Source organism: Peromyscus leucopus, chromosome 6, assembly GCF_004664715.2.
Source record: "Peromyscus leucopus breed LL Stock chromosome 6, UCI_PerLeu_2.1, whole genome shotgun sequence".
NCBI lineage: Eukaryota > Metazoa > Chordata > Mammalia > Rodentia > Cricetidae > Peromyscus > Peromyscus leucopus.
Window position 1 is genome coordinate 69,981,930 of NC_051068.1, and position 27,354 is coordinate 70,009,283.

The following is a 27,354-nucleotide window of genomic DNA, read 5'->3' on the forward strand; positions in this document are numbered from 1 at the left end:
AAGAAACACCAAGGTAGGTTGCCTAGTGATCCTGAGGAAGCTGATGTGTTATTCCCTCTCTGCATCGAAGGATCAGGAAGTTTGTGCTCTCTGCGTGGCTGAGAAGTTTTTCACCTACTAGTACCGGGCTGGGGTGAGGGAAACAGGTGCCCTCCAAAAAGAGAGTGCGAACTGCAGCCTACGTCCCACTGCAGCCCCAGAGCAACGTCAGGTAAGGAACAGAAAATAACACTTCTTAACGTCCAACAGAGCTGCTCAGTATTTTACTTTAGAGAGAAAGGGTGATTTTTACTACTCATTGTTGGTCATCATGTCTTCAAATAAGGTGTTTTAACTAGTAAATGTCCACGGGGAAATGATAAATTCCGCAAAGAAAATTGCCCCCATTCCCTCGAGGGTGTAAAGTTTCTTGGATTGGGTTTGGAAATAACCCCAATTCAATGCCAAATAGAATTAGTACCCTAAGGCATTATTCCGTGTTCTGTTCCTTCTTCACTTTTCTTACTTCCCACCAAAAATTATATTTGAAATGTACCCTTGTACATTTATTTGTAAGACACTTAGTGCGTATTTCTATTTTTAATGTCCACATGCCTTTTTGAGTGTCCATTTTACTGAGTATATATTTATTAAGCAGTTACAACGTTAACGATATTGTGCTAGTTGCTATGGAAAATATAAAAACTCAAGATGACAATATCTCAGCCCTCAAGAAGTTTAAGTTAACATAAAGCCATAACAAAAGAGGGACTATAATAAATATTGAAAGAGAGTAAGTATGAATAAATTTCTGTACGGCTGAGAGAGAAACCAGTTCTAGCCATGGGATATATGCATAATGGAGAGATAGAAATTGACCTTAAGGCCTCACAGTGAGTCTTTGGTAGACCTTCAAAGACTGGGCAACATTTAGGAAGGAAAGGAAAAGGGAAAGAACCCCAAAATAACAAGGATCAGAGGCAGAAAGAAAACAAGACATGCTTGATTAAATTGTTATAAGGTGGAACAAGGAGCAGCCATAGCATCTTTTAAATACTGTTTTTAAGGATAAAAATTGACATTTAAATTTGTATAAGATGTGCTAACGTTAAGCTTTATCACAGGTGATTTAGAGTGTAATGCTGAAAACAGGGGTGTCTACTCTGATTTTTTCCACCATTGCTGGGAATGGCACTTAGGACCTTATATATGCTAACACATGCTGTAACACTGAGCCACATTCCATCCTCATTTTCTTTTGAGAATTTGATAAGCTTTACACAGTCTTGCTGGATTTTTTTTTTTGTAGCTATTTGTGTATTCACAAGATAGCCAGATAGAACAAGGATGTTAAGTTATTATACTTGATATTCACATAAGTGTTATTTATACTCTAGTGATTTCCAAAATGAATGCATGAAATGAGTTGTTGTGATAGAAAAAAGAAAATAAGTTGGCTCAGTGGTTAAGAGCACTTGTTCTTACAAAGGACCCGGGTTTGATTCCCAGAATCCACATGGAGGCTTACCACTTCCTCAGGCACCAAGCATGCATGCAGTAATACAGACATACATGCAGGCAAAAACACTCATGTACTCAAAATAAAGTAAATCTTAAAAAAAAAGAAAGGAAATATTAAAACACGGGGGGCATGGAGAGATGGCTTAGTGGGCAAAGGAAATTACTGCACAAGCCGAGCAACCTGGGTTCAATCCCCAACACCCAAGTAAAGGTAGGAGAGAGGGCTCCAAAAAATTGTCCTCTGACCTCCACATGTGCATGTGGCACAAGCACCCACAAATATGCACACACAATAATTTTAAAGTATTGAAATGTGGGTTTTTGTTATGTATATTTTTGTATATTCCATAATGTGCCATTAACTGTTTACAAAAATTATAAATTATGTGTACTCAAGGCCACATGTTCATGAAGTTTTGCTATTCCATTTTATTTAACTTGGGGACCCATTTTAGGAAAGAGGAGTAATAGTGTTAGAAATTCACTCCTGGGTTGTAGGTGAAATAAGCATACTGAAAAGATGGTCATTTCTAATGGACTTTTAAATTACTGTTGATCACTTTTTATTGCTTTCTGGAATTTAAGCTGTTATGCTTTGAAAAAGAAAGCATGTTATCCAGTGTTCCTATTTACTACCTCTTTCTATATTTGCACTTATATATTTTCCTGTGTGTGTGTGTAGGTCTTCTGTGGACTTATATTTGTTCATTTGCTAAAACACAGGTGTTTTTCACATCTCTCCATAAACAGGTGAGAATGACCACATTAACTCACCGTACCCGTCGAACTGAAGTCAGTAAGAGTGCTGAAAAGAAAGTAGAAAGTGAAGAAGACACTAATCAAGAAAGGAGTCCAGATAGTGAAGACCCTGGAGACTCTAAGGATATCCGCCTAACTCTTATGGAAGAAGTATTGCTCCTGGGACTAAAAGATAAAGAGGTAATGACATTAGGTTTGCTAAGTTTAGCTCAAAGACACAAATCTTAGAATGTTTTAGGAAATAAACTTTAGCCACGCTGATTTTGGAGGAACATGGGAAAGAGAATATCTACAAGGTAAAATCCAAAAATACAATTATTTGAAGTACAATTTAATTGAAAAATTATGGAGGACAGAGATGGATAACATAGTGTTAGCACTTGTAGTTTCCCAGCTCAGTTTAATGGTTAATGGTGGAGTAATGATCTCTTATTAAAGCAAGAAAAAGAGGCCCATTCAGTCAAGTCTTCTTGAGCCTGGAAGAGAAGTCTCTAATTGTTTTGTTTTGTATTTTTGAGACAAGGTTTCTCTTTTGTAACCTTGGCTGTCCTGGATCTTGCTCTGTAGACCAAGCTGGCCTGGAACTCAGAGATCCACCTGACTCTGCTTCCTGAGTGCTAGGTTTAAAGGTATGAGCCACCACTGCCGGTTGAGGAATCTTAAAAGACAAGAACAACAGCAGGTATGGTGGCATAGGCTTGTGAGCTCAGTATTCAGGAGATAAGAGCAAGACCATGAGTTCAAAGCCAACCTGATGTACCTAATGAGTTATAGGTTAATCAGGGCTATATAGCAAGACCCTATCTCAAAATTAAATAAGCAAATAAAAACAACAGAAAATATGTGTGACTATCTGTTTTATGGAAACAAATGATGACTGAGTTTCTTGTAGTAAAAATAATATTTTTCAGCTTAGGATTGATGATACAGATCTATAATTCCAGCACTGGGGAGGTGGAGGCAGGAGGACCAGGAGTTCAAAGTTATCTCACTCACATACTGAGTTGAACTGAGGTACTTGACAGTTTGAAACCCTGTCTCATAAAACCAAAGGGGATCTGGGTATGGCAGTGCCACACACCTTTAACCCCAGCACTCGAGAGACAGAGGGAAGCAGATCTCTGAGAATTCTAGGCCAGCCTAGTGCACATATTGAGTTCCAGGTTAGCCAGGGCTATGTAGAGAGTCCCTGTCCCCCCCCCCCAAAAAAAGGGGGATTAGAGGAGGAAGAACAATAGGTTTTATTTTGTTTTCTTGTTTTTTCATTTTTTTCTGTGGATCTTTAAAAATAACAATTGATTAAGGGCTTGTTTTTGTTTTTCATTTGTATATACATTTATGTGAATATATTCCATTTGTGTGTCAATGCCTGCAGAGACCAGAAGAGGGGCCAGATTCCCCTGGAGCTGGAGTTATAGACATTTGTGGGCTGCCTAATGTACGTGCTGGGAACTGAGCTCAGGTTGTCTGGAAGAGCAGAAAGCAGTCCTGTTGTAATTACTGAGTCATTTTACCAGCCTCAATGAAGATTAATTTTAAAAAATCATTTTTCAATAGCAACCCCCATTTTAAAAAAAGTAATGCCTATTATCCCAATATGTGGAAGGCTAAGGGTTGTTAGTCCAAGGCTACCCTGTACTGCATAATGAGGCCAAGACCACCTAGGTAACATGTCAATACTCTGTCTCAAAAGCAAAACAGAATAATAATTTCATTTCTTTATTTCTAAATTTCTCCTTACTCATAGAAAATTTAGGCCAAGTATCATGGTGCGGTTCTGGCATTGAGGAATCTTAAGGCAGTATAATCAAGGATTCAGTATCAGCCTGGGCTACATAGCAAGTTTGGGGACAGCGTAGATTACTTGGTGAAACTTTGTTTATTTTTTATTATTTTTATTTGAGTCTCATATAACCCAGACTATCCAAAGTCTTCTATATTATATCATATAGAAGATGGCCTTCATGATCCTCCAGTCTTCACCTCCAGAGTTCTTGGATGAAGGCATATGTCACTGTGCCTGTTTTATGTAATTCTGTGAATTGAACTCAGGGCTTCATACAAGCTAGACAAGTACCTTATCAAATGAGTGACATTCCCCAGTCCAACAATTTTTTTCATTGTTTTTTGTTAGAGACAAGTTTTGCTATGTATTCTTTTTTTTTTTAATTTATTATTATTATTATTATGTATACAGTGTTCTGCCTGCATGTATGCCTGCAGGCCAGAGACGGCACCAGATCTCATTGTAGATGATTGTGAACCACCATGTGCTTGCTGGGATTTGAACTCAGGATCTTTGGAAGAGCAGCCAGTGTTCTTTTTTTTTTAAAGATTTATTTATTTATTTATTATGTATACAGCATATATGGCTGCAGGCCAGAAGAGGGCACCAGATCTCATTATGGATGGTTGTGAGCCACCATGTAGTTGCTGGGAATTGAACTCAGGACCTCTGGAAGAGCAGTCAGTGCTCTTAACCTCTGAGCATCTCTCCAGCCCAAGCAGCCAGTGTTCTTAACCTGTGAGCCATCGAGCCATCTCTCTACCTCCCAAAAGGTCTCTCAGAGTACACAATTTTTTTTTTTTTTTTTTTTTTTGAGACAGGGTTTCTCTGTGTAGCTTTGCACCTTTCCTGAAACTCACTCTGTAGCCCAGGCTGTCCTCGAACTCACAGAGATCTGCCTGCTCTGCCTCCCAAGTGCTGGGATTAAAGGCGTGCGCCACCACCGCCTGGCTTGCTATGTATTGTTAACTGTACTAGAACTCACTAGCTAGACCAGACCCTCAAACCCACAGCAATCCTCCTGTTTCTTCCTAGAGAGAACACTTACTTTGTAGTAGATTGGTCTTGAGATAGTTTTCTGAGTTTTGGGGTTAAAGGCATGTGCCACCACTGTCTGGCTAAGAGTTTTTGTTATCTATTAGAGTCCCAGCACTCAGGAGGCAGAGGCAGGCAGTCTCTGTGAGGCCAGCCTGGTCTACAGATCAAGTTCCAAGACTGCCAAGGCTACTCAGAGAAACCCTGTCTTGGGGGGGGGGGGGGGGGGGGGGAAACAAAAACAAAAAAAACCCAAAAAAACAAAAACACCTATAAGAGAAGCGAGCCTATTAGTTTTAACTTGGTAATAATTTTTAAAATTTTTTTACAATTATTTGTTTGTGTGAGTTGTGTGTGTATGTGTGAGTATGTGAGCATGCCACAGTGTACAGAGGTCAGAGAACAATTTATGAAAGTTGGTTCTCTTATTCTCCAATGATATTTGTTTTTACATTTATTTAGAGTGTGTGTAGTTGTCTCCTTCCACTGTGTGGGTCCCAGGGATGAAATCTAATTTGTCAGCCTTCATGGCAAGCACCTTTACCTGATGAACCATCTCGCCACCCCTTTTGGTGACAATTTTTTAAGCTTACGTATCCAGAGTCAGGTGTGGTGCTCATGCCTATAATTGCAGCACATTGGAGGCTAAGGCAGTGGTACATAGTAAGTCCCTATCTCACTTAACCAACACTTGAGCCAGGAATGCGGCTCACTTAATAAAGTGACTGCTTACTATACAGGAAGCCCTTGGTTTGACCCTAAGTACCGAAACCCCAGACCACTCAAGAAGTGGAGTAAGGAAGATCAGAAATTTAGGGTTATCTTGTTCTCCAGAGGGAGTCTGAGGTCAGCATAAGCTACATGAGAACCTGTTTCAAAAAAAATTTTTTTTAATGAAAATTTTTAAAAAATTGGAAGTCTGCTGAGCAGTAGTGGTGCACGCCTTTAATCCCAGTACTTGGGAGGCAGAGGCAGGTGAATCTCTGTGAGTTCAAGCCTGGCCTGGTCTACAGATCGAGTTCCAGGACAGCTAAGGCTGTTACACAAAGAAACCCTTGTCTGGGGAGGTGGGGGGATTGAAAGTCTAATTTAGGTCACTATCTGCATTTTCCTTTTAGTTTCCTGATTGTGTAGAATGAACACTGAGTCTTGTTAGTAGTTACTGCTCATTGTGAATAGTGCAAGTATATTAGAAGGGCCATTTGCCTTTGTGTGTGCACTTTACATGGGCTTAAAAAAGAAGAACTTTGTCTTGCTCATTATTATATCCAGTTTTAAAGCCCAAAGAAATGAGCCAGAGATCAAAGTTCTATTTTGAGTAGGAGAATAAAGCTTAAGCTACTTCCTTCCTGGTTCCTCCCAGTTCTAAAATGCACACTGTTCTAAAATATATGATACCAAAATTAAGATAAATCTACCTACCATTTAAAATTGGGCCTTTGGCTATAACCGCTGAGCCTGTAAATTTACTGTGAGCCTTTTGTCTCCTTCATAGTTTGATTAGCTTGCTTTAAAGTTTTTTAAATGCTTTACTTGCTTCACCCTGCAAGGTAGGGAATATTCTCTATGAGGGTGGAAGCAAAATGATTATCTGGGAGTTTATTGTTGGAGTTTACATTTAAATTTACTCTAAGGTTAACAAAGGAGCTTGAAAACAAATACCATACCAACACATAAGTATTTAAAGATTTATTTTTATGAGTATGAGTGTTTGTCTGCATGTATGTGTATTACCATATGTGTGCAGTACCTGCAGAGGCCAGAAGAAGGCACTGGGTCCCCTGGAACTAGAGTTACAGATGATTAGCTGCCAAATGGGTGCTTGGAGTCAAACCCAATTCCTCCGTAAAAACAGCCAGTGCTCTGAACTTCTGAGCGAGATAGGACTCCACAAAGTTGACCTTTTGCCTCCATACATGCACATGGTATGAGTGCCTACACATACATCATGCACACTCACAATAATAAATTGTTTATGTGAAGAATTGTAATGTTGTCTCTTCAGAATAGACTGTGGTTCTGCTCTGGAATTATTGCTGTTAAAATGACTGCTTTGTTTCCTTTCCTATGGCTGTGATAAAATACCCTGACCAAAGCCACTTAAAGAAGACAAGGTTTATTTTGGTTCATAATTCCAGGTTACATTCCATTCTGTGAAGCAACTTGTCACATCATATCCAGTCAAGAGCAGAGAAAAATTAATTAATACATGCATTCTAGTGTTTAGCTCCCTTTCTCAAAAGAGTTCAGAATTTCCTTCCTAAGTAATAATACGACTCAATTCTTCACAGGTGATTCTAGATTATGTCAAATTGACAATTAAAACTAATCATCAGAGATGGAGAGATGGTTCAACAGTTTAGAGCACATACTGCTTTTCCACGTGACTTGAGTTCTGTTCCCAGCATCTTTATTGGGGAGCTCTCAGCAGAGTTCAGTATCACATGACCTGTAGTCCCAGCTGTCTGAATGTTAAAGGCCAGCCTGTTTTACATAGTAAGTTCAGAACAAACAGGAGTTACATAGTCAAACCCTGTATCAGGATTTAAAACAAAAACAAAAACATAAGGGAATCCTGGTTTAAAGTAGAAAGAATTGAATTACATTACATCATTTTTTATTCAACTTTATCATAAGCATTTTCTAAGATTTGGGGTGGGGGTTAAAAATATTCTTCTTTATTTTTAATTTATGTATATGGGTGTTTTGCCTGCATATTATGTCTGTGTACTAAGTGTGTGCAGTGCCTATGGAGGCCAGAAGAGGGTGTTGGATCCCTGGAGACTGGAGTTACAGACTTGTGAACTGCCATGTGGGTGCTGGAAATCGAACCAGGTCCTCTTAACTACTGAGCCATCTCTCTCTCCAGGCCCAATTGGTTTTGGGTTTTTTAAATAGTCTCACTGTCTTGGAAATCACCATGTAACTCAGGATGGCCTCTGGTGTTTGGGGTAGTTTTTTTTGAGACAGAATCTCTTGTAGCGTAGATTGGTCTTGATTTCTGTAGTCATGGATGACCTTGAACTCCTGACCGTTCTGCCTCCACTTCTCCAGTGCTGGGGTTATAGATGAGCAGTGGCACCATCCTCAGCTGGATACCTGGTTTTTAATGATGCTTTAATTTTTTTTTCTTTGCTTCCTCATTTCTATTTGCCACTCTCAGCTGCCAACTCTAAGATATTTAACATTCATGGTTGTTTTAAGGTGTGTCTTCCAGGATGTTTGACTAAGGACGGGCACTTTGAATGCTTGACTAATTGGAAATTCCGTATAAAGTGTTGACTCTTTGTATGTAATGAACTCCTTTTGCTTAGGCTTTTTACAGTATCAAAATTATCATAATTATGTATAATCTTTAAAATGTTTCTCTTAGGGGTTTATTTAGAAATACACCGACAAAAGAATATTACCTTTCTTTTCATCTTTTTTTTTTTTTTTAAAGACTGGTTTTCATTTACACCAGGCTGGTCTAAAGTCACAATGTAGAGGACCTTGACTTTCCGGTCATCCTGCTTCTACCCCAGTGCTAGAATTTCAGGCAAGAACCACTAGACCCGGTTTTGTTTTGTTTTTGTTTTTTGTGCAGAGCTAGGGTTTAAACCCAGACTTCTTCCATGCTAGACAAGAACCCTACCAACTAAGCTACATGCCTAGCCCTCCTTTTTTTTTTTTTTTTTTTTTTTTGGTATACAAATAAATATGTGTTAAATTAGAAAAATTACCCATTAAACTAGTTATAATAGTCACCTGAAGGAGGTTTTTTTGTTTTTTCTTGGTTTTTCAAGACAGGGTTTTCCTGTGTAGCCCTCCCTGGCTGTCTGGTTGGTTGGCCTGGAACACACCATGTAGAGCAGGCTGGCCTCTAACTTAGAGATGTATTTGTCTCTACCTCCAAAGTGCTGGGATTAAAGTTGTGGGCCACCATGCCTGGTTTAGGCTTTTACTTTTTAAATTAGTGTTTTCATGTGTGCTTCTTTCTTTTTAAAAATTACCTATTTTTATAATCAGTACAAAACAAAATTACTATCCAAAGATCTCATTCTGACCAGGTATTGTGTTACATGCCTGTAATTATAACACTCAGGAGGTAGAAGTAGCAGGATAGCTGTCCATTGCATCCTGGTCTACATGATAAATTCAAGGCTAGCCTGGGCTACAAAGTAAGACCCTCTCTCAACCTTTCACCCAAAACAGGAGTTTTTTGGTGGTGGTGTTGTGGTTTTCAAGCTGTCAGCCTGCAAGTGTCCTTGGACAGTCCCCAACTGGTACTGGAGTAGTATACAATTCCATCTATCTCTTTCTCACAAGCCCCAAAATGTTTTCTTTTTTCTTCCTCATATATGTAGTTTCTGGTAATGTATTTTAGTGATTCAGCGGTGACCTTTGTGTGTGGTAGTTCTTCCTGCTCGGGCAATCCAAAGAATTGGCCCTTTAGCATAGAATCTTAGTTGTGTATGCATAGTATGGGTAGTTTGAGATTTCACCAAACTATGTACATGAAGAGAAAATAACCTTGGAAAGGTAAGGAACGATATAGTCCTTTCTCCCTGGCTACTCTACATCTAATTATGACACAAATGTACTCTTGTTTAAGATTTTACCCTAGAAAATGATATGATGGTCTGTATTGTCATCTGTGGTCTTCATAAATGGGACATATGCCTACTGCTTTTTTTTTTTCCCTCAGTCGTTATCTTTTCTAAATTGATGTTATAGTTCCACAAGTGCTTTTAATTTTTAAACTAAGTATGTTTTTACACTTTTTTCTATTGCATATTAATGAGTTTAATGACTCATTTGGAGAGTTTCACATGTTTTGAAATGCTGTGATGGGACAGAGTAATATTTAAAGAGTTCCTATGAGCCTGGAGGATAGCTCAGTTGGTAAAAGTCCTTGCTGAATGTTCACAAAGCCCCGAGTCCAATCACCAGTAAATAGTGGTGCACACCTATAATCTAACATTCCAGAGGTAGAAGTAGTAATAGGTTCCATTCAGAGTTATCCTCAACTACAGTGAGTTCAAGGCTAACCTGGACTATATGAGACCCTGTCTCAAAACAAAAATAAAAAAATCTACATCCTGGTTGCCATTTTGTCCTTACTTACAGTGCTTCTCTTCTATAATTCTGTTGACAATCTGAATTGTCCTTAAAACAGACGCTACATGTGACAAGGAAGAAATGGAAAAGGAAAAATTCTCTCCAGTTAATTCTAGCTGTGATGTTTGCACACCTGTTGAGGATATGTATGTTGTGCCTGAGTCAACTGTCTGTTCTGAAGTAAATTATAGTTTAACAATCTAATTGAGCAGCTAAATTGTATAAAAATCAAATATTAAGCTAAAAAAAATACTCTATACTTTCCTTCAAGAGGAATCTAGTGTGTCCCTGGAGTGGCCATGGCTTGGGCAGGAGAGAAAAGTAACCCCTGCCTTGGGTCAGAGATCTCAGGCCCTCAGGAAATACAGAGATGTCTCATGAATGTTTATGACCTTAGCTGAGGTTTTTGCAAGCTAACATATTTGCTTACTTGCTTTTTCCTACTTTAGATTTTTGAGACAGCATCTCATGTAGCCCAAGTCGCCTTCAATTCCTGATCTTTGCACCTTCCAAGTACATGTGCCACCATTCCTAACCCTAACAAACATTTCTTGAATTGATAAGTTTATGATTGAAAGTTTGTGCCTTAGGTTTTATCCCCACCACTACAGAAAAAAAAAAAAATAATTTATTGAGCAGATAATATATGTCAACCATAAAGGATATCATTCTCTTTTTTTTTTTTTTTTTTTTTTTGAGTCAAGGACTGGCTTTGTACTCACGGAGATCCACTTAAATGGATTAAAGGCATACATTACCATGCCCAGCAAAGATATTCTATTCTTAAGGTATAGTAAAGACAAACACGCTAACCGTGATATAATATAACAGAGGCTTAGAAAAGAAGTGTGTGTGTAGGCACATTCAGGTAAGGAGCATAACCCAGATGATGGAGTGGAGAGAAAAACAACTTTAGAAAATGTTACACAGATGTGATCCCTGCACTCAGTCCTTAAGTGCAAAGAGAAGTTGGAGAAGGAACAACATTGGTTCCATGTGTACAAAGGCATTTAGAGCACTTAACAAGAAGGGCTTGGTATGATACAGGTCAGTGTCTAGAGTGCTCATGAGCATGCATGAACCTCTTTGGTTCCATCCCCAGCAATACAGACACCAAGAGAATCAGAAGTTCAAAGTTATCCTCAGTTACATATTGAATTCCAGGACAACATAGGCTACCTGAAACCCAGTCTTATTAAAAAATAAATAAATAAGAAAGAAAGAAAGAAAAGAATGCTGGGTAGTAGTGGTGCATGCCTTTTTTTGTTGTTGTTGTTTTGTTTTTTTTGTTTTTTTTTTGAGACAGGATTTCTCTATGTAGCTTTTGGAGCTTGTCCTGGAACTCACTCTGTAGCCCAGGCTGGCCTTGAACTCACAGAGATCCGCCTGCTTCTGCCTTCCCAGTTCTGGAATTTAAGGCGTACATCACCACTGCCCAGCCATGGTGCATACCTTTAATCCCAGCACTTGGGAGGCAGAGGCAGGCAGATCTCTGTGAGTTTGAGGCCAGCCTGTTCTATGGATCGAGTTCTAGGACAGGCACCAAAACTACACAGAGAAACCCTATCTTGGAAAAAAAAAAAAAAAAAAAAAAAAGACAAAGAAGAAAGAAAAACATCCAGAGCACTCAATACAAAGTGGAGTTCGCAAGTGGGCCTGGGTAGGTAGCTTAAGTGCTAGAGGGCTTACATATATGAAGCTCTAGGTTTGATTCCTAGCACTATATACACCTATATCATGCTGAATTCCTGTAATCCCAGCACTTGTGAAGCAGGAGAATTGTCATGAGTTAAAGGCTAGCCTGGTCTTTATAGCATGACCCTTTCAGGGGAAAAAAGTCAATTGATAAATATAAATAAAATTGTTAAAAATATATAACAAAAATATGCGGTTAGAGAGATAAATAGCAATTAAGAGCACTGACTGCTCTTCCAGAGGACCTGAGTTCAATTCCCAGCACCTATATGGTAGCTCACAACCATCCAGTTCCAGGAGATCCAACACCCTCTTCAGGCCTCTGTGGGCAGCAGGCATGCACATGGTACCCAGACATACATGTAGGAAAACCACTCACATACATAAATAAATAAATATAAACAAAAACACTTAAAATAATTGGTGATAGTTAAAATATAGTGATCCAGAAGAGGGAGACCTGAGAGCAGCTGGTCTCTTTCTATATCTCTGTTGATAAAAATGAAGCCCTGGCTAGATCCGCAGGACTGCATAAACTGCATAAAGCTAGTATGGTGGCACATGCCTCTGGACGTGAAAGCAAGAAGAAAAAAAATTTTTTTGAGACAGGATTTCTCTGTGTAGATAAGATTAAAGGTGTGTGCTGTCATGCCCCCCATAGGAAGAAACGTTTAAGCTATATAGTTTGAGGCCAGCCTAGGCAGCATTAAACCCTGTCTCATAAAATATAACTAAGTAGATGCTAGAGAGATGGTTCAGTTGTTAAGAGCACTTGTTGCTCTTGCAGAGGACTCAGGTTCAGTTCGCAGTACCCACCTCCCAAATCATCCATAACTCCAGTTCCAGGAGGTCTGACGCCCTCTTCTGACTTCTGTAGCCACCAGGCATGCACATAGTGCACATGCATACAAACAAGCAAAACACTAAGACACATAAATAGATATTTGTTTGTTTGGGGGGTTCCTTGTTTATAATTTTTTTTATTTTATGTGCATTGGTGTTTTGCCTGCATATATGTCTGTTGTGAGGGGGTCAGATCCCTTGGAACTAGAGTTTCAGACAATTGTAAGCTGCCATGTGGGTGCTGGGAATTGAACCTGGGTTCTCTGGGAGGGCAGTCAGTGCTCTTAAAGGCTGAGCCATCTCCCTAGCCCCATTTTTTGGTTGTATAGGGTTTTTTGTTTTGAGACAGGGTTTCTCTGTGTAGCCTTGACTGTCCTGCGACTGGCTCTATAGACCAGGCTGTCCTCAGACTCAGAGATCTGCCTGCCTGTGCCTCCTGAGTGCTAAGGTTAAAGGAATGCACTACCACTGCCCAGCTTTCCACATAAATCTTTTGTTGTTTGTTTGGTTTGGTTTTTTTGTTTTGTTTTGGGGGGCGGTATTTTTGTTTTTTTCGAGATAGGGTTTCTCTGTGTAACAGCACTAGCTGTCTTGGAATTAGTGGTGTAGATCAGGCTGGCCTCAAACTCACAGAGATTCACCTGTCTCTGCCTCCACAGTGCTGGGATTAAAAGTGTGCACCACCAACGCGGGATGTTTTTGAGGCTTCTTTTTATTTTGTGTGTATTGGTGTTACAAACTAAACTTTTATCAGCTGTTTAAACCTATTTCTTCCACTCTTTCAGTTCAGCTTTTATTTAAGTTTCCAGCTAGATTCTTGGCTCATTTTGGTAGTGGCTGTCTTACATCTTTGTGTATGAACTAACAAGTATTTTTTGTAGTCCATGCCTTATACTCAACCCTTCCTCATATAGTTCATTTTATTGAGTCCTCACAACAAATTACAAAAATATGTATTAGTGTCCCCATTTTATCAATAAAGATATTGGGCTTCAGAAAGGTTAAGTAACATACCCAGGGCCCTTAACTAATCAGTGGGTTTGTCCAGTGCCTGCATCACAATAGTTTGTTCCAAGCCATGTGATCCTCAGGACCTACATCGTGAAAGGAGAGTTAACTTTTGTAGAGAGTCAACTTTCAGCTCCTGAAAGCTGTCCTCAGACCTCTGCATGTCCCTACCTCCCCCCTTAAATAGATAAATAAATGTTAAGAAAAATATTTGTTTCAAACCAGAATTCAATTGAAATCAAAATCTGACATGCCAGTTGTCCACTTATATCAAGTCATAGGAAGTTGTAATCATATGCCCAGTCCCAAATAACCTACTCAGAGGCCGAATATGAATAATAAATGTTTGGCCTATAGCTCAGGCTTGTTACTAGCTAACTCATAGCTTTAAAATAACCCATATTTCTATTTATTCTTTGCCACATAGTGGTACCTTTATTAGCATGGGAAGTTCATCTCTTGCTCCCTCTGCCTTTGGCTGGCGACCCCTCACTCCACCCTTCTCCTTTCCATCCTTAGTTTGGTCACCCCACCTGTATACTTCCTGCCTGGCTACTGGCTAATCAGTGTTTTATTAAACCAATTCAATAAATCTTTACAATATACAAGAGGATATTCTCCCATAGCATTTCCCCCATTTTGTTTAATTAAAAAGGTTTTAACTTTAACATAGTAAGATTATATACAACAAAAAGTTATCAAGTAAGAATTACAGTTATAATATCCAGTCTATTTGTATTTTGCAAAATTGGAGAAAATACTCTATTATCTATCTTATCTTTGTGAGTCCAAAGTTTTGTACCTAATTTATCTTTTATCATAACTAAAGAAAACTAAAGCCGGGCGGTGGTGGCGCACGCCTTTAATCCCAGCACTCAGGAGGCAGAGCCAGGCAGATCTCTGTGAGTTCGAGGCCAGCCTAGGCTACCAAGTGAGTTCCAGGAAAGGCGCAAAGCTACACAGAGAAACCCTGTCTCGAAAAACCAAAAAAAAAAAAAAAAAAGAAAACTACAGCCTTTCTGACTCTTTCCGGGCATCCAAGATGTCAAAGCGAGGACGTGGTGGGTCCTCCAGAGCGAAATTCCGGATTTCCCTGGGTCTTCCGGTAGGAGCTGTGATCAACTGTGCTGACAATACAGGAGCCAAAAATTTGTATATCATCTCTGTGAAGGGAATCAAGGGACGACTGAACAGACTTCCTGCTGCTGGTGTGGGCAACATGGTGATGGCCACAGTTAAGAAAGGCAAACCAGAACTAAGAAAAAAAGTCCATCCAGCGGTGGTAATTCGACAACGAAAGTCATATCGAAGAAAAGATGGGGTGTTTCTTTATTTTGAAGACAATGCAGGGGTCATAGTAAACAATAAAGGCGAGATGAAAGGTTCTGCTATCACAGGTCCAGTCGCAAAGGAATGTGCAGACTTGTGGCCCAGGATTGCATCCAATGCAGGTAGCATTGCATGATTCTCTGGTGTATTTGTAAAATATTCATTAAAAAGTCTTTGCTAAAAAAAAAAAAAACTATAACTATCTTGTCTTTACCTCCGTCAAAGACCCCAGAAGGGTGAAATATTACCTAATGACAGGGACATTAGGCTGCCTGGATAGTTACCCAAGTTTCCTCTTCAACGTTGGGGCATCCATCTTTGGCCTACAGGCCTAGCATATCTGATAGACTCCTGTGAAGCAGGACTTTCTAAAGAGCCTTCCTACCTTGTCTTGGCAAGGATTGGCAGTCCTTTTGTGTCCTGCTTGTCCATTTTGGACAGCATACTGTCAGCAGTCAAGGCAAGGGCACTTTCTTGCCCAGTGGCTAACTTTTGCCACAAGAAAAGTAAACCCTATGAAGTTTCTTCAATGCCCATCATCTTTTCTGAAGTAGATTGGTGCTGCTAGGAGCAGTCATGTCTCATAGTCATAAGAAAAAGAAAAAAAATCTATGTTATTAAAACATCTTAAATGCTATATTCTATAGATCTCTGAAATATATGAAGAAAAAAAAAAAAAAAAAAAAAAAAAAAAAAAAAAAAAAATAATAGATCTCTGAAATATATGAAGATGACCTGTATATCTAAGATATATCTGTTTGATCTTGAAAACATACCTAACATAACTACAAGTTTGATTGTAATGACTAACTACTTGTATTTCTTTATATCCTAATTAGTTGGTAATAATAACTTTCAAGGACTAGCAATTTGCATTACATTGTTAAATGAACTGTATAGGTAAAATATCTTGAACAAGATTAGATCTAACAAAATCAATCTCAAATTTGCATCAATATATATAATTTGTGTACAATATACAAAAATCCAATCCAATGTAAAATATTTAAAATAGTAGTTGCCTTTTAAAAGTAGATTCAAGCGGGGTGTGGGCACGCTTATAGACTCGGAGCAGAGCAGGGATCTCTGTGAGTTCGAGCAGCTGCTACAAGTAGTAGAAAGGCAAACTAAAGAAAATTCTCAAAAAAAAAAAAAAAAAAAAAAAAAGTAGATTCAATAATCTTTTTGTGTTATCAGAAAGTCATTAAATAACTCAAAAGTCCAACAGAAAATAGTATTTTGGGTGTTAAGGCAATTAGAGCTGGATAAATGGTTCAACAGAGAAAGGCACTTGCTGCCAAACCTAACGACCTGAGTTCAATCCCCAGAGCCCACATGGTAGAAGGAGAGAACCAACTCCCACGGTTGTGTTCTGATCTCTATAGGCTCACCATGGCACTAATAACAAATAAATGTAATAAAAATTAGATTTCAGTGACTAATGAAATATTGTAGTGGTTCAGTATAGAGCATTTGTTAGTATGTGTAAGGTCCAATGTTCGGTCCCAAGCACTGCTCAAACAATAGCACAACATGCCCTCATCTTACTCTGTACCTTGCTTTGAGTTCACGAAGTGTGATGTGAAGGGAATCACAAAAATATCACACCTTATTCTTAAGGCATTGGTGGAAGTCAGTATTACTTTCAGAATATTCTTTATTTTCTTTTTCCTCTCCTAGGGCTACACATCTTTCTGGAATGATTGTATATCCTCTGGGCTTCGAGGAGGCATCCTGATAGAGCTGGCCATGCGGGGTCGAATCTATCTGGAACCTCCCACCATGCGTAAGAAGCGACTCCTAGACAGAAAGGTACAGTATCCTCTGAATTGTGGCGAGTCAAATAACAACAGTACATTTCAGAAGAATAAGAATATTTGAGAGCTGAAGAGATGGTTCAGCAGTTAAAAAGCATTTGTTGTTCTTACAGAGGACCCAGGTTTGGTTCCCAATACCCACTTGGTAGCTAACAACTGTCTCTAACTCCAATTCCAGGGCTCTTAGTCTCTTCTGGCCTCCACAGGCATTGCACACCTGTAGTGTACAGAGTACATACATACAGGCAAAACACTCATATACATAAAAGAAAATGAAAATTTGAATACTTAGACAAGATAAACACTGATTCCACTGTCCCATTGTCTACTTGGTTTAGTTATAGGGAAAAAAAATAGATATCCTTAAAGAGTCATATAAGCATAGTTTTGTCTTTTTTTAACACAGAAAAGTCACATTTTAGGGTGCTGTTGATTATCTTTCCCCTCTCTAAGTATGAAATAAAATATTACCTAGATTGAGGAAATTATGAGTCAGGCCTGTCTTAATTATCCCAAGGATATTCTCTGATAATCATTCAGATCTGATACATTTACTGAAAATCCCCTGTACCAGGCTGAGGTGGCGCATGCCTTTAATCCCAGTACTCAGGAGGCAGAGGCAGGAGACAGAGACAGGTGGATCTCTGTGAGTTCGAGGTCAGCCTGTTCTACAGGGTGAGTTCCAGGGCAGCCAGGACTACACAGATAAACCCTGTCTCAAAAAAAGAAAGAAAAAAGAAAATCTGCAACAGATGAGTTGTCTCTTAGACACATAATTCTTTTTTTTTTAATAATTTATTTAAATTTCTTTCATGTGCATTGTATAAAGGTGTAAGGTCCCTGGAACTGGAGTTACAGTCATGTGCTGCCATGTGGGTTCTGGGAATTGAACCCCGGTCCTCTGGAAGAGCAGTCAGTGCTCTTAACCACTGGAGCCATCTCTCCATCCCCAACACATATTTCTTAGTTATTTCTTTTCCACTCACAATGCCTGTCATTCCAAGTACTCTGCTGAAATTACATTCTTAAATAGAACCATCTTTTTTTCAGTCTTAGTCTTTTTCTTTTAAAGTACATACATTATTTGGCACTTTAGTTTAGACAGGCTCTCACTATGTAGCTGTCCTGGGACACACTCTGTAGCCCAGGCTGTCCCTGAACTCTCACAGATCGCCTGTTCTGCCTCCTGAGTGCTATGATCAAAGGCGTGTGTCACTACACCCAGTGCATTGGGCACTTTCTGCCACTCCCTAGTTGACATTCTTGTCCTTTTTCAGATTTTTTTTTCCTCTGACTGTACCCTGTTTCCTTTACTTCTCCATTCCCTGATAGCCAATTATCCTGTTAGGTGATTTTTCTAGCCTTTTGGAAATGCCATTCACCTTTTCAGCTGTATCTGTTACCTCCTGGAAATTCACTTCCAAATTTGTAGACATTTCTTTTAGCTTTAGCTTCCAGGAACATATTAACTGTTGACTAGACATTTCAACTTGGCTCTCCCAAAGCAGTCAAAGGCCAGGCTTGACAAAATCCCCCAAATTAACTTACTTTTCCTATCTTCCTGCCTTTATTAGTGGTTTTCCAAACTCAGAAAGATACTATGGAATCTTTTGTCTGTTTTATTTATAGCATTTGCTACTAGGTCCCAGTTCAAATGTAATTTTGTCTTCCTACTATGAAGTCATACTACATATTAAATAAACTCTTCCATGACATGGGCAGTATGTTCTGCTTCCTGACACCTCCTAACCAGCAGTGTGTATATTGTACACAGAAGGATTTTCATCTGAGTAAAGCCGTGTCCTCTGTTTCTTTCTTTAAGGTCCTGCTAAAGTCAGACAGCCCAACAGGTGATGTTTTGCTGGATGAAACTCTGAAACATATCAAAGCGACTGAGCCAACAGAAACTGTCCAGACATGGATAGAGCTACTCACTGGTGAGCTGACTGAAAATCTCGCCCCAGCCCCACCCTTGGTTATCTTAGCCTACACGTAAGGTTAGAGGGAAATAGACAAGAGTAGCATGCTAGGTAAGGAGAGTGGCCAACCAGCACCTAAAGCTTTCACAAGCATGGCAGCTTAGCATCTGCAATCCTACTCTGAAAGATTTTTTGCTTTCTAACAGGATCTCAGATAGCCCAGGCTTTCCTTGAACTTGCTGTGCAGCCAAGGATGACCCAGAACTTATCCATCCAAGGAACTTTTTTTTTTTTTTTTTTTTTTTTGAGACAGTATCTCATATGTCCCAGATTGGCCTCAAACTTGCTATGTAGCCAAGGCTGACCTTGAAGTTCTAATCCTCTTGCCTTCGCCTCCTAAGTGTAGGATTATAGGCATAAACCATCACTCTACTTCCTGTGGTGCTAAGGATCAAACCCAGGACTTCAAGGATGCTAGGGAAGCACTGGACAAACTGAGTTTTATCCCTAGACCTTCCCAAGAAACATTGTGTTTATATATTTTTTATGATTGTGTATGTGTGTACTGACCTGTGGGAGTGCACATGCAAAGGTCAAAGGACAACTGTTTAGAGGTGGCTCTCCTTCCACCTTTATGTGGTATCCCAGCATTAACTCCAATTGTTAGGCTTTATGCTAAGTGTTTTTACCTGCCAAACTATTTCACCAGCCCTTTTTTAAAATAAACACTAGTAAAGCTTATTAAGCTTTTTAAAAAAGCATTACTAGCCAGGAATGGTGGTATATACTTGTAACCCTAGTACTTGTAGAATTACTGATAGTTCAAGGCCAATCTGGGTTACATTTGAAAACATTGTTTAAAAAACACCAAAAAATGGGTTCAATTCCCAGTACCCTCCCCAAAAAAGCATGTACATAAAAACTAAAGTAAAAATCGGAGTCTGGAGAGATGGTTCAATGGTTAGAATGAACACTACTCTCAAAGAGGATGCAAGTTCAGTTCCTGAACCCATGTCTGGTGGCTTACAACCCTGTAACTGTAGCTACAGAGAATTTGATGTCCTCTCTGGCCCCTTTGGGAGTGCACATGCTCATGAGAGTACACACACACACACACACACACACACACACACACACACACGATAAATTTTTTTATTTAAAAAAAGTTAAATCAGCTGTAGTAGCAAAGCTCGTAACCTCACCATGTGGGAAGCTAAGGCGGAGAGTTTCAAGATCAGCCTGGTATTCATAGTAAAACCCTATCAAAATAATAATAATATTTATTGAGATGACAACCAGGGCATTGACATAGTAAAATCTTTCCATCTTGAATATCCCAGAATTATCTGTTTTTACAGCTAATATTTTATGAATTTATATACCACATTTGTTTGGTCATTTAGCTGATGGATATTTGTATATTTGAGTTACACTACTTTTTTGGGGGGGGGGGAGGGGGGTTTACACTACTTTTTAGCTATTGAGACCAAGGCTACTGTAAACATTTGTGAACAATTTAAATTTTTTTTTCAGCTGGGTGTGGTGGCGCACGCCTTTAATCCCAGCACTCAGGAGGCAGTTCCAGGACAGCTAGGGCTATTACACAGAGAAAAGCTGTCTAGGGAAAAAAAATTTTTTCTTGCTTTGTTTTTTATGCATGTACACGGCCCCTCCCCCAACCCCCACCAAAATAGTGCACATGGGGAGGTTAGGGGACAACTCTGAGGAGTTGGTTGTCTGGTTTTACCCTCTGGGTCCGGGGATTAAACTGAGGTAGTCAGGCTTGGTTGGCAAGAGCCTTTGCCCATTGAGCTATCTCACTGGCCCCATTTGTGGACAACCTTCTGAAACCTTGTATCAAAGTCAACAGTAAAATAGGAGTAATTCCTGGTGTGGGGGCACACTTTTAGTCCTAGTACTTGGGAGATGGAGATGAGTTTCAGGACAGTCAGGTCTACGTAGAGAGACCTGTGAAAAGAAACAAAAGAAGGCTTTTGGCTGACAGTTTTGTTAGTAGTGCTTTGAACTAACCGTTTTCCTTTTCTGGACCCATTTCTTCTGACTCTGAGTCAGCTGTTGATCTCACTGCAGCTCTGATGTGACAAGTCATTTTCTCAGCCCGCCTTCCAAGACTACCTCTTAGTACGTGGCTTAGATATCATTCTCTCTACATGTATCCTAGGTGGGGTTCATTGAGGTCAAAATGTGTAGGCAAGTGTTTTCTGTGGAATATGGGATTTATTATCCCGCCATTTTTATTTCCTCTCCCTTTCTTTCCATCATTTCTTTCTCTGTACTTTTTACACAGGTGTCCTGAGGGCACCTCACATTTCTCTGAGGCTCTCCTCAGACTATACAATCTCATTTTGTATTGTTAAACAGGATTTCACATAGCCTGGGGTGGCCTCAGACTTACTCTGTAGCAGAATATAACGGTGAACTCCTGATTCTCCTGCCCAGGAGCTTTACAGGCATTCTTCACAATGCCCAGCTCAAACTACATAATCTCTGTTGTCTCCAAGACTGCTGATTCTTGTGCTAGCTCAATTTTGTTGTTGACCTCTTCAGTAAATTTTTTATTTTGCTTATTTTTCTCTCAAACTTCAGAATTTCTGTACGGTTATACAGCTTCTGATATCACTGTTGAGATTTTTTTTCTCTAATTTTTATTTTATTTTATGTTATGAGTCTGTCTGTATGTGGGAATGTTCGTGTAAGTGCTGATGCCTACAAAGGCCAAAAGAGTGTGATCCCCTGTCCCCCATAGCTGTCATTTGACATGGGTGCTGGGAAAGTCTTAAGGGTTAGAATAAGCCACTTGCTAGTCAAAGGTTTTGCCAAAGACCCTGTATTACTTTTCTTACTGCTGTGACCAAGAAGTAGTTTAAGAGAGGAGAACTTATTTTGATGTAAACATTGGGAGTGGGAGGCAGGAAGCAAAGATGTGTATGCTGGTGCTCAAAAGGCTTTTCTTTGTCTCCTTTTACTCAGTCTAAGTACACATCCAGTGTCTAGGATGGGTCTCTCCTTTCAGCTACACCTCTTGGATATGCCCTCACAGACATGCCAGCAATGTGCCTCCTTAGCAATTCCTTTTTATTGTTACTAAATTTCTATTTATATAGTTGGTATGTGGGGTGTGCACAAGCAGGTGCCACAACACACATCTGGAGGTCAAAGGACAACTTATAGGAGTCAGTTTTCTTCCACCATTCAGGTCAGAGTCCATACTCAAATAGTCAAGCTTGGCAGCAAGTGCCTGGACTACTGAGCTATCTCAACGGTCACCCCGTGTGTGTGTGTGTGTGTGTGTGTGTGTGTGTGTGTGTGTGTGTGTGTGTGCGCGTGTGTGTGTGTGCGTGCGTGCGTGCATGCGTGCGTGCGCCCATGCTATCATGCCACTGTACTCACAGGGAGGTGAGAGGACAGCTTTCAGGAGTTGATTCTCTCCTGCCACCATAGGTTCCAGGGATCAGCCCCAGGTCACCAGGCTCTCCCAGCAAGCGCTTTTTACATGCTGTACCTTCTGGCCAGCCCTCTCCTGGGATTCTAAATCAAGTCAACAATGAAGAGTAACTGTCGTAGCCCCTTTAGCCAATTACATTTTGGTTTTTAATGTGTATGAATGTTTGCCTACATGTAATTAGTGTACTACATGTGTGCAGAGCCTGTGGAAGTGAAAAGAGGTGTCAGATTCCCTGGAACTGGAGTTACAGACAGTTGTGAACTGCCATTGTGGGTGCTGGGAACCAAACCTAAGTCCTCTAGAAGAGCAACAAGTTCTCTCAACTCCTGAGCCATCTCTCCAGCCCCACTTTTTGGAGTTTTGTTGTTACTGTAATTGTTGTTTACTGATACAGGGTCTCATGTAGCCTAGGCTGATCTTGAAACTCATTTTATAGCTGAAGATGACCCTGAAGTCTTCATCCCAGCTCTGCCTCCCAAGTGCTGGGATTGCTGGCATAGGTACCATACCTGTCCCAATTAAATGTTACTGTTCTTATCTTTTGGGGATTCATTTTAAGGCCTCACACATGCTAAACTACTGAGCCGGACTCCAGCCCCACTCATTAGATTTTCTTACTGTTGAATATGTGTGATATGTGATTTTGACACAGGTAACATAATTCAGAAAGTTTACCTTTTTTGCCCCATACAAGAATAAGGGCTAGTAGCTTGGAAATTCCTTTTCTGTTTTCTTCTGAGGAAGACTAGTGTCTTGATTATGAACACAGCTTGCCCCTTCCAGTACAGAATGTCTCCTCAAAGTTAGAATGGGACAATTAGGGTCCCAATGTTGCCAGCCTACCATATCAGGAATACAGCATCTGTCCTTTAAGCAGAGGACGTAAACCTCAGTCTTCTCAGCTTCACCAGGTCAAATAGAGCTTCTGCAATATAGAAAATCAGCATTCCAGAAGAACCTGGATGAGTCTACCAGAGATGCATGATTATATTTTAAGCCTAGCATCTTAGAGTTACAGCAACTTATTATCTGGGCATGGGAAAATGCACACCTGTAATCCTAGCACTTGAGAAGCTGAGGCAGGAGGATCACTAGTCTGAGGCCAGCCTGAACTACATAAGGAAATCAAAGCCACCCTGTATATGCTGAGATGTTGTCTCTGGAAGGATATTTGGTGGTGAGGGGGCACACTACAGCTTACTGTTATGTGTTCTGTCAGAGGTTATGTTTAAACTCCTGGTGTCAGTGACATCCTCTAATCGAGCCCCAAATGCTGTTCCAATTGCTCCTGAGTGTGTGCATCTAGTATAGGCACACACCCTTGAACCCACCAGGGCTGACCATGAACCAGCAGGGTTCTCCTGCTTTTTCCTCTTATTCCAGGAGGCTTTGCCAGTTGATATTTGCTCTCAGCATCCTGGCAATTATTCTGCACCAAGAAGATGTCTGTGGTTTTCAGCAGCACCTTTAGATTTAGGATTCTCTACACTTGATCAAATGGACTTCTTGGGTACAGTTGTGGAATCCTTCCTCCTTTAGGCTTTGAGTCTATTTCTCCTAGTGTGACACCCTCTTGCTCTATTAGTAGTGGAATGGTGGCCTCTCATCCTCTTGTCTTTCATTTTCTAATCTAGGACCTCTACTTTTCAAAGAAGATAGAATGGGGTAGTTTGAGCCCCAACATTGCCAGCTCACCATTCTGGGTAGGCCTTCTACCCGAGAGACCCTGTCTGAAAGAAAAGGGAAAGGGGTAAGGAAGGGCTGGATGACACCTGAGGCTGTTCTCTGACATCCATGTACACATACACACAAATCCAAGAACGATTAACAACATCACAGAGAAGTCATATATGAACTGAAATAAGGGGCCAGAGAGATGGCTCAGTGGTTAAGAGTGCTTCCGCTCTTTCCAGAGGACCTGAATGCAGTTCCCAGAACCCATGTAGGTGGCTCACAACAGCCTATAAACTCCAGCTCCAGGGGATTCAACACCTTCTTTGGCCTCTGTGGACCCCTGCATACATACATAAGTACAAATAACAACAAAAAGTTATAATGACAAAAATAAAAAGTCCGGAAGACTGCCAAGATGGTTTTATCAAGTAAAGGTACTTGCTGCCAAGTTTCACGACCTAGATTTGATCCCTAGAAGCCACAATGTGGAAGGAGAGAACCAGTTCTGACCCCCACACAGGTACCATAGCACACATGCTTTCATGAACACTGAATAATAAATGAGTGTAAAAAAATTACTCCATGAATACTAACATGGAAGCCCATGATGATATGTGTGCTCTTGCATGCACGTATGTGTGCAGATATTGTTATCTGTATGCATGTATGTACACATGTATGTGTGTTTGTGTGCATGTGCATTCATGTATGTGTGAGGACAATTTTTGAAGGTCGTTTAATGTGAAATACATTTGGAGTCAAACCAACACATAAAGCATGAAGGATGGTTTTAAAAAAAGTTGGCATTGTTCCCCCATGAATGGAGATTGTGCTTTTACATTTTTAGACAAGGTTCAAATAACAAACTGGCCTTTTCTTTTTGTTTTCCTCTTGTCTGTTTTCCAAAGGTGAGACATGGAATCCCTTCAAATTACAGTACCAGCTGAGGAATGTCCGAGAGCGAATTGCCAAGAATCTAGTAGAGAAGGGCATTCTAACCACAGAGAAGCAGAACTTTCTGCTGTTTGACATGACCACTCATCCAGTGACCAATGCAACAGAGAAACAGCGGCTTGTGAAAAAGCTCCAAGACAGTGTGCTGGAGCGGTGGGTAAACGACCCTCAGCGCATGGACAGGCGAACACTGGCCCTGCTCGTGCTGGCCCACTCCTCCGACGTGCTGGAGAACGTCTTCTCCTGTCTGACAGATGACAAGTATGATGTGGCAATGAATCGAACCAAGGACCTAGTAGAACTGGACCCCGAAGTAGAAGGGACAAAGCACAGCGCCACAGAGATGATCTGGGCTGTGCTGGCAGCCTTCAACAAATCCTAAAGCCAGCAGGCGGGTTTCTCCTTTCCTCTGGTGGCTGGTGACTGTCAGAGACCCCATCACTGAGTTTTGTGTAATGAGATATTGTCATCATTTTTTCCTCTTTTTTGAATCAGACTCGTGACTTGGGGAGGACAACCTCAGGGCCTCTTCATGGGCCATGACCATTCTAAGCAGACTATTTCTCCTCGTACTTCCATTCCATATCCAAATGAAAGCAGTGAGGCCACGCACAATCCAATAAATATCTCCATTTCTGGGTTTAGTTTTAACCAATGTGCTTTTGGATCAACAGGAGTATCTATGTGGGGTTTAGAGTTTTCCAGCAACAAAATGTGAAGATGAAGAGCAAACTGTATATCCATTTTTTTTTCTCCTTATTCAGGTTTTCTCAGCCTTTGTCTCTTTGATTCTGCTAAACAATGATGCTTACTGACATCACTGTCTCTTTGAATGAGGAGCAATAGAAATAAGACTAATTTTTTGCCCCTGAGATTGTACCTCCTGCCCGTGATTTTCTCATCTTTATCTAATGAAAACACTCCAAGTTTGATGACCTGACACCCATAGTTCTAGAAGCAGAAATGTATCCCATGCTCCTTTTTAGCACTATCCTGCTTCCACAATCATTAAGACAAAGTCTGAATTTAAAAAGCAATGTGCCTCAGTCACCTCCTTCATGGAGCCAGCGTTAGAACTTGTAGGGAAGGGAGGCAACAGGAGAATTCACATCTTTGAATCCAGGTGTAGAGGAACACAGCTGACATCCCAGCAGTTGGGAGATAGTAGCAGAAGGATCTGGAGCTGAAAGTCAACCTCAGCTAGATTAGTAAGTTCAGGGCTAGCCAGGGCTATATGACACCATCTCTCAAAAATTAAAGACTTTTCTTTCATCCTTTAGCATGTGTCTGTCTTGTTTGCTCCAGACTACTTTAAGTATCTCTACTCTGATTAAGGGAATTGTAAGTTTCAATTCCTAAGTAACAGCACTGAGTCCAGACAATGTAACCAAACTCCATGTCTTCATAATCCCTGTTTTTATTTCCTATATAAATTGATAAATTCTCCCTATACTTAAGGGCTTTGACAGTAATTCTGTCTATATTTAATCTACAGGTACCCTCCATATTGTGTCTTCTTTCAACACAGTCTTCATTCTGGCAGATTTTAAATGTTTCTGCTTCAGTAGTGAGGGTGAAGAGAGACTTTGTTAGAGGAGATGCTATTTAGATGGGTAGTTGAGTGTCAGTGGCAGCTGATACAAAGCCTAGGTTTAGGAGCTCTGAAGAGGCCAGCACTTGGTTGTGCTGATTGCAAGCACCCTGTTGACTGCCGGGGAGAAACAGACTGCCACACAGCCAACACAGATGACTTGAACTCATACCAAATCCCCCTAATCAGAAGTAAATTGCTCTAACTTCATCTGCTCCCCTGAACCTACCTAGATCCATGAAACTCGTCTAATTCATTGTTACTGTTTTCATTTCATATGTCTCTTAGATTAGTTGAGATATAAGTTGTAATTTGAGAAGCAAGTAGAGCCTTAGTCTGGCTCTCTAGAAGTACAAAAGTCCGCCCATGTGATATCTAGCGGCTTAGCTTGTCTTCCCATTAGAACAATTCGGCATGAATTGAAACCAGGTTTTCCTGTGGAAAGCTTCAGCTTGGTTGGGGGGATAGAAGTTGAGTTCTTTCTTGCAACTCTCAATGTTTATTTTTATATGTCCATAAAATGAGGATGTCATCACTTCAAATCTGTGTAATGTTCACTGCCAAACACTCATTTAGTGTATAATTGCCATCACATGTCTGTATAATAAAGATCAATAGTTATGGCCCTGGTCTCTCTGTACATAGTTTATAACTTCATTAATTGTGGTATGTATTGACAGGGCACAGGAGTGCTGACTTGGGCTCCAGCTAACATCCCATTAGGGACTCCATCTCAGTCAAAGTAAGTTACCCAGTAATACCATATTACCACTGAAGAGAATGAGGAGGACTTCTGTGAACACATTGCTAATGACACGAGTATGTCTTAAGAGATGAACCTAACAATGCACTGGATAGCTAATGTAACTGTGCAGAAG

General features: G+C 40.2%; 2 protein-coding genes across 2 annotated transcripts; both read left to right on the top strand.

The window, feature by feature from the left end:
* Golph3l (golgi phosphoprotein 3 like) lies at positions 1-27,106 on the top strand. Its single transcript, XM_028856224.2, has 5 exons — positions 1-211; positions 2,251-2,439; positions 16,736-16,867; positions 18,695-18,809; positions 24,840-27,106. Exons 2-5 carry the CDS (start codon positions 2,257-2,259, stop codon positions 25,265-25,267), a joined length of 858 nt encoding a protein of 285 aa, XP_028712057.1. The 5' UTR covers positions 1-211; positions 2,251-2,256; the 3' UTR covers positions 25,268-27,106.
* Positions 14,732-15,241, top strand: LOC114682374 (60S ribosomal protein L23-like). The gene has a single exon (XM_028856225.2). It carries the CDS (start codon positions 14,769-14,771, stop codon positions 15,189-15,191), a length of 423 nt encoding a protein of 140 aa, XP_028712058.1. The 5' UTR covers positions 14,732-14,768; the 3' UTR covers positions 15,192-15,241.
* Positions 27,107-27,354: the final 248 nt, after the last annotated feature.

Bases quoted from the DNA above. Each gene is read 5' to 3' on its own strand.
- LOC114682374 (XM_028856225.2), top strand. From the start codon at position 14,769: ATGTCAAAGCGAGGACGTGGTGGGTCCTCCAGAGCGAAATTCCGGATT.
- Golph3l (XM_028856224.2), top strand. From the start codon at position 2,257: ATGACCACATTAACTCACCGTACCCGTCGAACTGAAGTCAGTAAGAGT. The intron at 2,440-16,735 runs GTAATGACATTA...TTCCTCTCCTAG, and splicing joins TGGGACTAAAAGATAAAGAG to GGCTACACATCTTTCTGGAA. The intron at 18,810-24,839 runs GTGAGCTGACTG...TGTTTTCCAAAG, and splicing joins ATGGATAGAGCTACTCACTG to GTGAGACATGGAATCCCTTC.